Source organism: Nicotiana sylvestris, chromosome 12, assembly GCF_000393655.2.
Source record: "Nicotiana sylvestris chromosome 12, ASM39365v2, whole genome shotgun sequence".
Lineage (NCBI taxonomy): Eukaryota > Viridiplantae > Streptophyta > Magnoliopsida > Solanales > Solanaceae > Nicotiana > Nicotiana sylvestris.
The window spans coordinates 64,120,858-64,132,578 of NC_091068.1; the positions used below are offsets into that span (position 1 = coordinate 64,120,858).

General features: G+C 34.6%; 1 protein-coding gene across 1 annotated transcript; it reads left to right on the plus strand.

The window, feature by feature from the left end:
- The first annotated feature begins 1,357 nt into the window (after positions 1-1,357).
- LOC104243525 (uncharacterized) lies at positions 1,358-11,167 on the plus strand. The gene is made up of 2 exons (XM_009798725.2): positions 1,358-1,733; positions 10,536-11,167. The coding sequence occupies exons 1-2, from the start codon at positions 1,536-1,538 to the stop codon at positions 10,974-10,976; spliced, it is 639 nt and encodes a 212-aa protein (XP_009797027.1). The 5' UTR covers positions 1,358-1,535; the 3' UTR covers positions 10,977-11,167.
- Positions 11,168-11,721: the final 554 nt, after the last annotated feature.

Here is an 11,721-nt window from a genome sequence, read left to right on the forward strand (position 1 = left end):
TGTGAAATGCAAGGAATAGGGACTTCCTCACAAAGCGAGCAACTTGATGGGGAGAGCCTCTCCGATATGCGGGAGATTGTGACAAAGTTCACATCCGAGCTAGAAGCGGCCAAGGAAAGAGAAAAGCTTAGAGATGCTCAGTACATTGGCATGCAAGCTCAGCTCAAAACTCTCCTAGTTTTGGAGCTTTTCCGATTCCCCGGTCTCGTGAATCATCGCCAGAGGTTAGACTTGAACGTGAGCGTTCCTTTCGTCCTCCCCGTGCTCGTTCCTCCCATCCTCCCCGTGATCGTTCTTCCAGTCCTCGACAGGTAGACCCTTCTCTATATCGTCTTGTTGATAAAAATTCATCAAACGATGATGATAATGATGTTGTACAAAACACTCCTTGACTTTTATAAGTTAACTAGACAAATAGAACCGGTTTTGAACTAGTTGTAATAAGCGTTAACATAGTTTTGTTAGTTCTATTGAACTTTAATTTGTTGGTTTTAATGTGTTTTTTGAATTGTGTTGTTGTTGTTGTGTTGTTGTTGGGTTGTTGTGGAGATTTTGGTATTGAAAATGTCGTTTATGAATTGAATTATATTGTTATTTAGGAATTTTGGTATGCTGGCAGATGGTGTAGCTGTCAAAACAGGCATTTTATGCCAAAATTATTACCCAGAAAAGCGACCAAAGTTGGTCGCTTACCTATTAAAAAACAATTCTGGCAATTAGCTGTCTAAAAAAAATTAAAAAATTAAGAATTGGCGACCAAGGTTGGTCGCTAATGAACCCAGATTTTATTAAAGAAAAATCCTGAAAATTAGCGACCAAGGTTGGTCGCTTATATATAAAAAAAATTAAAAATAAGCGACCAAAGTTGGTCGCTTATGAACCCAGATTGTTAAATATACATTTTAATTTACAGACCAACGTTGGTAGCTAATTTTTGAATTATAATAATTAAAAAAATATCGTAATTTAAATATACAGACCAACGTTGGTCACTAAATTTATATTATTTAAATATTATACCGACCAAAGTTGATCGGTATTTTGTTTACACTGAACATTTGGTCCTTTTACCTTAGCGATTAAAGTTGGTTGGTATATTGAGATAAGCGATCAACGTTGGTCGCTATATGTGATCGTTTTTTACTGAATTTTTAGTAGTAAAAATCGATCAAACCCGGCCATTTAACACCGCTAAATAAAGTACTAAATAGATATCCACGGTATAATATTTTCACAACCATTCACAATTTAGTGTATTTATAATAGTTTAGTCAATTTTCTTGCCCGAACGTCGCTATTAGCTAATTAAAATTCTGAGCAAAGAAAGGATAAGTAGCGCAATATTAGTACGTGCCAAGGGATGAGTGGTTAATGTTGACGGTCGAAGCCGAAGTGGATTGAGGTCGTTTTTGACTCTCTACAACAATTTTGTTTTCTAGTACTGTATGTATGACCCACTATCGCTATAGCACACGTCTCTGCTTAGGTCGGTTGAAACTTGAAAGAAGCTACTGGAAATTGAGAAAATTTAGAAAATGGAAAGGGTGGAAAAAGTAGAGCTCATACAGAAAGCCATAGAGCAGTTAATAGAACAAGAAGAACAAGTCCAATCCAAAAGACGTCAGCTTCTTGAAGAGAGCTTTGTCGCCGTTGATAATACCATCAACAAAGATGATGAAGGTGAAAAGGAAGCCGAGCACCGCCACCAACTCCTCTCCCAACTTTTAACTCAGGTATATATATATATAAGTTCAAGTTTTATAGACGAAAAAGGTGTTGAATTTTATAGACGATCTGATCAATATACTCATATTCATATCGAATAAGTGATAGTGTGGTAAGGAGTATAGATTATACATTTTTCTGTGAAACGGAATGGATTGAATTCAAAATTCATTAGACACTTTTTATGAATGTAAATTAAGTATAATAAGTAAATTACTCTCGATTGTTCAATCATTTAATAATTAAAGTCATTCTTTAATAAATGCTCACGATGAGTTACTAAATAGAAATTAATCGATTGTAATTTTTTTTTAAAGGTAGAGAACAGAACCAACTGAATTCATTACTTTTTGTTACATAGTTTAAATACATACTCTCTAGGTAGAACTCACTAACTTAAGATTTTAGATTATATCGTACCACTAGTAGAAGCAACTAATCCCCATAAAAAACCGGGATGAAAGAAGGTTAGATTCTGCATATTGGGCTGGTCTGTTATCATCTTCCCTGTACTTGTTCTGTACTTGTTCTTTTAGTTATCAACTGGTATTAGTATCCGTGACATAAATCATGTCAAATTATCGTTTGGATTATTTGGATTATGTGCAAATAACTTCAAAATTAAACCTTCTATATAGAAATTATAAATAATTATTAGATATTAATTAAAAAGCAGGACATGAAACCATTTTTAAAATATCATAATGGACAACCTATTCTTTTTCTATATCCGTAATAATGGATAACCTATTCTTTTTCTATATCCGTAATAACTCAACCCCTTGATTTTGGCACTTGTATTTTGTTTTACGGTCAATATTAACGAATAATAAATATGTAACGTTGTGATCTGTCTTGTTTGGCACATTAAATCATATTATTTTACAAAATTCTTACCATAACTTTATTTTTCATCTCAAATCCAAATAAGTCATATTCTTCTACTTTTTTAGATTCTTTTTTTTTTGTTCCTAAATTATAGTTTTTCCGTTATTTATTACTTAGTATTGTATATTGTAATGTGATCTTTTATTAGCTTATAAATTGTCTTAATGTCTTGCTTATTATCTTTTTAATAAATAATGTAATTTTTTTTATTCTTGAAATTTAATACTCCTATATTTTTATACTATTATCCTCCTACTCGGAACTCTTTCATCATTTAAATCTACCAATAAATTTATGAGTATTATTTAATAATTTTTAAAATATGAATATCCTCGCACTATCTCTATTTTCCTCTTTATACATCGTCTTCCCTACTAAAAAAATTTAATTAGTTTTTTATATAAATATTTTATGTATACTCAAAATAATATCATATTTTATTTTAAAATATAACTTTTAATTAGTCTAAAAATATTACATAAGTTCTTTTATAATCTTTCAAATCTATTAAATTTTCTTATAATTATTTTTTGTAGTACGTGCAATTAATTTTTTCTCTCTTTTAGTTTCAAGATATAAATTTGACTTTTAATTTTCATTAGTAAAATTATTTGCATGATATAATTATTTAGTAAATTTAATTTTGAAATTTGATGTCAATTTTTTATTTATCTTTATCTAGCAACACTTCAATTTTGTAGTCATATCCGTATTTGAGTGTTCTTATCATATCTTTAAGAACTTTTTAATCTCAAGTTCAAATTGTCTTATCATTTTATTTTTAATATCGATATTTTTGATTTTTAATTGTTTTTCTTACTTTTTCTATAATTTTATCTAATATGTAATATTATCACCTTTTTCATGTGATTTTTTCAATTAAATTTACACTTTATTTAATGTTTTTATCCACTATTATTTTTAATATAAATAGATAGATATTTGATTTTTTTGATATTAAATTAAATATTTGTTTTATTTTTAAACTATTGATTGAATTCTTAAATAATTTAAATTTAACAATATATTTTTAAGCATTATATACTTACTTTATTTTATTTTCTAAAGTAATTTTTAGTATAAATATCCTCACATTATCTCTAATCTGTTTTATTATTCAATTTTTTTATTTTTTTATTTTATCTATTAGACTTTAGTTATGTGGCTTTATCCACATGCATGTCATTTGTTATCATAATTGAACAAAACTTTCTCATTTCAAATTTAAATAAGTTTTGTTCTTCTTATTTTGTATAAATATCCTCACATTATCTCTAAATTTAATATTCATTTATACAATACTTATTGTAATGCAATACAAATAACTATAAATATTATTTCTATTAACTTTGACTCTATTGCCCATATTTCAAAGTGTGATTTTTCTTATCACATTTATTTTTAAAAAAAATTTAGTTAAGGGTGGTCCATGCTCAGCATGGGCCCAACATATAAATAATCTTTTTAAGTGTATACTCTAATTATTTTATAAAGATCATCCTACATCTTAATTTAATAAGAATTAATTTCACTTTCCAGTTAACCATTTGGTTTTAAATTTAACTAGTATTAGTGCCCGCACGATTTGCGGATAATATTATGATCCCTAAATTCTATAAATTAAAAAGAACAAATTATATGAATAACTATTGACATAAACTTAAATATTATAACCCCATATTAAAGAGAATTCTAACTTTTGGGAGTTACCAACTTATAAAACAATTGGATCGTAATTTGCTTAATAATTTTGCTAGTTACCTCAATTTTAACCACACAATTAAAGTCACACTATTTTTAACAATTTAAATGATACCTTTGGGATATAGTTAAGATTAATATATTATAATTAAACAAATATTAACCTACTTTAAATATTCTTCGTTCTAGGATGCACATGTACTAAAAGAAGATGAGTTCTTACATGTAATTCTTAATTAAACGAATCTTACCTTATGATTTTGTGATTCACTTTATTTTGTGTAAATAGCAATCCCAAATAGTGCAATTATATTCATCTATGTGTTTACCATATCCAAATCTATTTCATTCTAATTGAGACACACACACACGCGCGAAATTTGAGAGAACATAAATATCAACAATGCGCTAAAAAGTCATTGTCCATACCTGAGTCATTAGAGAAGAATCTATCCTCCCTTCTTATATATTTTAGCATAGCAACTGCTAGCACTAATAGAAAAATGAAAAAAAGGAAAAAAAATGTATGTATTGCTTCCAAACAATTGAGATATAAAGTAAATTATAAAATATTGGATAATTAATTTTATCGCAAGGCAACACAATTGACATTTGTTTAGCCATTGTCTGAGTCGATTCATAGTTAAACATTATCCTTAAGGTAGTTACGAAAGTTAAGTTTTGATCCAACAACTCGGTAATTATGATTATGGGTTCAAACCTAGATTTTTTAGTCTTATTTCTAGTAACAAACATGTTTTTGTTTTTTATGTTGTTTTTGTTGTGAACTCAAATTTCAAAAAACTCTTTATCTTTATTTAAAACAATTCGCCTCACTCGTTGATCCTCCCGTTTGAATTGGAACATTTATGTGTTGATTAGTTTTCCTAATTAATTAATTAATCAATTCAAATTTAACTTTTTTTCCATTCAGATTCAAAAGAATCTTATTTACGGAGGATCTTTCTATTTAAATTTAAATAAATATCCTGTCTTTCAATTTAAATTAAATACTAGAAGAAATATTGTCATAATTTGCCAAGTGGATTTATATTAGCTTTACTCATTGCTCTACTTTTAGTATAATACAATGTAAATTTATCAATAATATTATTTTTCCTATTTAATTATTTTATTAAACAAATTTAAAGTGTAGACCCCTTCACATTACTTCTATTCTCCTCTATATACATTATTTTATATCATATAATATTTTAATTATTTTTCACATTTCGTGTTGTATCTATAATATAAACATTATCGTATTATTTTTCTAATTCTTTTGAAATTATGGCAAAGTTAAAACGAAGAAGTTTTTTTATTATTTTCCATAAATTTACACTTTTAGTAATTATTATTTAGTATTATGTGCAATAAGCAATTAATAATGTTCCTTTTGTTTTCATATAGAGGTTTGACTTTAATTTGTTTTATAACTTAACTACATGACAATTTTAATTACATCTTTATATTGTTAATTTATTTCTTGTCGTTATTTCATTGTAAATGTTTTAAATTTTAGGTTTATAAATTATGTTTTTAATTGCGTGATATTATCTATATAATATATTTTTTCTCGTAATAATTCAAAAAGTTTTCTTATATCAAATTTAAATGTCTAATCCTTTTATATATCTACAAATATGTTATTTGTTTACAAAAAAAATTGTCTATTTTTTTTCTTTGTCTATTGTTACTGTGTTACCCGTTACTTAGTATGGCTACATTATTACTTAACTTTTTATTAGCTTGTCACCTACGTTATATCCCTATCTGCTACTTCTATTATAATATACTACAATGAATATGGTTTTTCTTTCTCTTAAAATAATCTTTTTATTTATTTTTAATCTTTCACTATATAATATTTGAATTTATGAATAATATTTTTTGAGTATTAATTATTTATTTGCTTTATTTTATCATTTTAATTAATTCAAAGTATAAATTCACTCACACTATTGTTTACCGTGGTAACAACAATTAAATTTGTAAATGGGATTCTAAAAATACGTGATCTATTCACGAGCTAGTTGTTAGAGCAGTTGATGTTAAGAACATGAAGCTTAACGATGAAATGCGAGCTAAAACAAGAAAGTAATCAAACCGAAGGGGCCTGTTGCCCGGATGCAAAGCCGGTCGATAAGGATCTCGGGGTCGGGACTCGAATCGAGCTCGAGCTATCGGGGAAAACCGGGAATAGGATAACAATTAAGGATTCGATCAAGCAAGGCTCTTTACGGCCAAAGTTGCGCAATATAGCATGAAATAAGTAAGAAGACAATAGATGTTAAAGTGACCTCGAGACAATGAGAACGAACAAAATAGGAGAAAGAGAGAGATATTATTGCTTTAGTAGAGAAATGGAGCAACATCAGCCCTTTACAAAGTGGTATGAGTTCCCCTTATATAGGTGAGGGAACACGATATGGTACAAATATGTGGAGATTAAACACAAATTACGGAGATGGGATGGTTTGACGTGATGCCTCAGCATAGGCTCTGGATAGGTTAGGGCCTGTCAGACGTAGCCATGTGCCTTGGGGGCTTCCCTCTCCGTCCTAGCTTCGGCCTTTGTTTCCTCCGATTCGGGCTCCGACGAGCCCCGAGGTAGGGAACTTGGTCGTGGCCTCCCGCCCTCGGGGTCCCGAGGCATGCTTCTGAAATGTCTCGACAGCGAGAATCAATTCTTCTGATTTTGCCGCATACAGATAGTCTCTGCGTTTCCCATAATGAAGAGATGGGAAATGATTCTAACACTTGACTCTTTGAGCTTCTTTCGGCGACGACGTACCGACAATGCGACTCCTAGCCTGAGCTTCGTGGTGATTGGACATCCACATGCTCGTGCTTTTCAACTTCATTTATTGCACTCCTGATTCTCGTTTTGCAAGGTGAAGGTACCGCCTCGACTCGATTTTCCATGGATGCGTTAACTGTGCCCGTCGGTCAGCCTTCCAAAGCCTAGATGACTGTGTCGTAATCTCCTATAAATGGGGGGCCTTGGCTTTGCTTTTCCTATCCCAGTGCTTCCGTTGGCTCGCTTGCCTTTCCCTTCTTATAATCTTCTTCATCTTCTCCGGTGGGGATACCTCGGGGGATTGAGCTGGGAACCTATGGGAGGTGGAGATCGAAGGAGTCACCCTCGAGGATACGTGCTCGAGGGTGCGGCGCCCAAGGATGCTGATACCGGAGATGGACTCTTGAGGGCGGACCGGGCGCCGGGTTTCATCGCATGTACATCCTTCCATTCCTCCACTTTGGGCGTAGACTCCTATAGGCTTTTGCAAGTTGTATGTAACGACCCCTCGAGGGCTGCTTGTACACAAACTTTTATAAATAAGAATATACCCCGTTGATTTTTGCTTTCGAACTTTGCTTTGTTTCCGTATGCTCTCATTCCCTTCGGGGCCTTTTGAACACTTTCTTTTGTTTGCTGGCTGCTGATATCGGTCTTGGGCGTAGGCATCCGTCCCGGTTTTCTGCTGATCGGCATAGCTCTCATCCGAATCTATCGTCGTACTTTGGACCAATCTTGGATTGATCTGATAGGTCTGGGCTATCGAGGCCCTCCGAGTTGTATGGAGATCATGCGTCGAATTCTGGGGCCTTCAAGAATGTTACCCTGGATGAAGGTCATCTTCGGGGTACTCGCGGGCTCCTATTGATCTTGATGTAGATAGCCCATTTAGAATGTATAGGATAGACTTCTGCTGAGAAGTTTTCCTGTATTTAGGCGCTTCCTCGGGCCTTCGTGGAGCTTTCGCGATCAGAGCTTCCTATGTTTATTCCTCTTTTCAGAAAGAGGGGATCACGAGACCAGGTACTTGCCTTGCGTCAAGTGTTGGCGTTTAAAGCTTCCCGAAGTCCGACTTCTTTGGACCGGGGTTCTTGACGTAGAGTGCTATCTTGAGCTCAGAGATAATACGAATGGCCCCTCGATTCTTGACTCCTCGTTGAATGATGCTTTCTGGATTGGGTATTGAACAGTCGATCTGTATCGAGGCTGTTGGCTTCCCGGGGCCTACCTCGGGCAAGCGAATCGTCGCTGCTTCTTGCATATATGTGGGTCGGCTTCGGCTTTTTTGCAGGACTTCACTATTTTTAGATAGCCGCCTTTCTGCTTTGTCACAGAGTACTTCGTATCTTTAGGAGCAAAAAGTGTTAGTGCGCGCTCTTGCTTTGACCTGTTAGTTTCACCATAGTCATGGAAACCATTTCGGGGCCGATCCGATAGGGGACGAGGGTGTTGCTCCTGGTGCTCAGGAACCGAGGGAGTTCACTCTGGAGATGGAGTCCTTGATAAGATAGGAACACCTGGAGATGGCGAGGAGATACTACGGGTGGAGCGAGGGGATAACACTGTAGGTGTTTTCCCCAGATGAGGGCATTGCGGACTCCACCGATGGATCTTGAGCGTATATCTATACCATTTCGCATTTGGCCCCCTGATAGGGTCGTGCTTGATTTTTGCTTGAAGTATCGGGTTACCCTGGCACAGATTCATCCGTCGTTTTGGCGAACGACGTTGATGATGAGGTTCTTCGCGGAGAAGGTCGGGCTTGAATTCACGTTTGATCACCTTGTCAGGCTATATTGGCCATTTCATCGTCGAGGCCTGCTAACTCTGAGATGTCGCTCGTCCACGCCCTTTGTTATTGATGATGAGAAAAGCGGGGATTAAGAGTGGGCCAGTTGGTTTATCCGGGTCCGGACGACCAACATTATCCCTGTGGAGTTTTTTCCATTTCCCGAAGGGTGGAATTATGCACGTGAGTGAGGCGTTTGTCGCTTTTTCAGATTTCGCCTATAGCGAAAATCAGCTGCGTAATAATGTTGTCTCCCTTGTTGCAGCAACTTCGTGGATGCCGGGTGAAGTCCATGATCTTCCCGGTTGGGTCCGGAAGCTGGTGAATCATTCGTCCTGTGACGAGCGCAAGTGGTGAGCTGTATTTCGTACCGGATGGGGAGCGCAGTACCAAGGTATGTGCGTATGCTGCCTTTGCCTTGCCTTCGTATACCCGAGGTAATATTTTCCCCTTCCATTAGTGATGGATTCACCATTTCCCGGATGCAAAGCCGGTCGATAAGGACCTCGGGGTCGGGACTCAAATTGAGCTTGAGCTATCGGGGGCAACCGGGAATAGGATAACAACTATGGATACGATGATCAAGCAAGGCTCTTTACGGCCAAAGTTGCGCAATATAGCATGAAATAAGTAAGAAGACAATAGATGTTAAACTGGCCTCGAGCCAATGAGAACGAACAAAATAGGAGAAAGAGAGAGATATTATTGCTTTAGTAGAGAAATGGAGCAACATCAGCCCTTTACAAAGTGGTATGGGTTCCCCTTATATAGGCGAGGGAACACGGTATGGTACAAATATGTGGAGATTAAACACAAAGTACGGAGATGAGATGGTTTGGCGTGATGCCTCAGCGTAGGCTCTGGATAGGCTGGGCCTATCAGACGTAGCCATGTGCCTTGGGGGCTTCCCCCTCTGTCCTGGCTTCGGTCTTTGTTTCCTCCGAGTCGGGCTCCGACGAGCCCGGAGGTCGGGAATTTGGTCGCGGCCTCTCGCCCTCGGGGTCACGAGACATGCTTCCGAAATGTCCCGACAGCGAGAAATCAAGTCTTCTGATTTCGCCGCATACAACTATCTTTATCCCCCTCTTTCTAAAATATTTCCCCTAGTAAGTATGATATTTTATTTAATTTTTTTATTTAGTATTTTATTCAATAATAGACAAAAATAAAAGTGCTTATGATCAAACTATATAGTACTTCGCCAAAATATTACGGTATTTTTATTATTAAACTTCTAGTAATTATTATTTTCTTTGAAGCTTTTAACCTTTAAAAAAAATATTTTTATTGTATACTTGTTTAAAATTCAAAAAACTTAGTCTAAAACAGAGCCCAAATTCCGGCTGGACCACTTCGTTAAAGTATTGTGTACAGAGGATTCATTCTTCATGAGCCACTTTTTCGATTAAAGAAAAAATATTTAAATTATATACACTAACTGACCAACCGTGTGAATATTTTCTTACATTATTAATGTATTTTGGCCTTGTATTTCATTTTCTTATGGTTACCAGTTAGTATGTGTACAGATAATTATTTTATAAGTAATCATCATATTCTTTTTTTAACATCGGTCAGTGCATAAAATTTATATTCAAAGTGTATTACTCAAATTTATAACTCTTTTAACAGCTAGAATCACTGAAAGAAGATAGCCCACTTGATCAAATGAGTCAATCAACCAACTTAGAAGAAATTCCATCAGATGATGTAGACAGAGAAAAAGAAGAAAATGTTGTAAAAGAACTAAGGAAGATTCAGAAGCAGAACTTTGTCACTCATTGCCTTTTATCAGCTATGATAGTCCTCACCTTAACATGGCAACTATCCGAGGTCTCTCTCATTTTGAAAATGAAAGATGGATTAAATCATCCTCTTAGATCCATTGGTAGTATGGTAACAAGCTGGATTAAGCGCCCCCCACCTCCATTAAACGTTCAAGAAGGCGATTTAAACGACTCCGCCAAGCAGCTAAAACATAAGGTGGAGGCTATGTCTCTCCCAAAGCTAAAAGTTCCTGAGCTTCCTCATGTGGAGTTGCCATCTTTGGACTTTATCACTGAAGATGACTAGTATTTTCTTTTTGATTTTTTTTTTTTTTTTTTGCATTATTTCAATACAGTAACTTGTGCATGTAATAGCTTGTATATTGTACAATGTAAGGGCATAAAGTTTTGGATGGATTAACTGTGAAGCAAAAGTACTTTATCATCTTTTGTTTAAACATAAGTTGAACTTAAGCAATGATACTCAATATTTTGATAGATTGATGTCCTCAAATTTGTTGGGTTTTTAAGCTTGGTTTAGCTTAAAAGAGGGTGAATGTGAAATGGAATGGAAAATGAAATATTAGAGTTCTCTCCTTGGCAAAGGGACATTGTCCCATATTGGAGGAAGAAAAAACTTTTGATGGGTATATATACAATTGCTCTTCTTCTAGATCTTAAAGAGTTAAGAAAAAGGTAAGCCTCGCGCCGTCATCGCTCGCTCGGCTTCGGCTTCGGTCAACGATTGATTGATTAATCTTTTTGGACAATTTTTTTTCAATGACCCGGATTATTTTAAATCCGTTTTCAAATTGTTCTATCTTGGGAGGTTAATATTCCAGCACCTGGGGTATTTGAGGGGAATAATTTTCTTAAGGACACACTATCCCTTCAACGGGCTCGATTTATTCCTAAATTGTTTTTCCAGAAATTATTTCGACATTTTATTGTTGCTAACTTTCTGTTTCTGTTTTTCCTGTTTCAGAAAGTTTATTGTTTCATTAAATACATAAAGTGCCTCTTTAAGTTGTTCTCAATGATCAACTGAACAC

What these genes read in the sequence shown, in the direction of transcription:
- LOC104243525 (XM_009798725.2), top strand. Translation starts at nt 1,536, where the DNA reads ATGGAAAGGGTGGAAAAAGTAGAGCTCATACAGAAAGCCATAGAGCAG. An exon ending in TCTCCCAACTTTTAACTCAG is followed by an intron (nt 1,734 to 10,535) that starts GTATATATATAT and finishes CTCTTTTAACAG; the next exon opens with CTAGAATCACTGAAAGAAGA.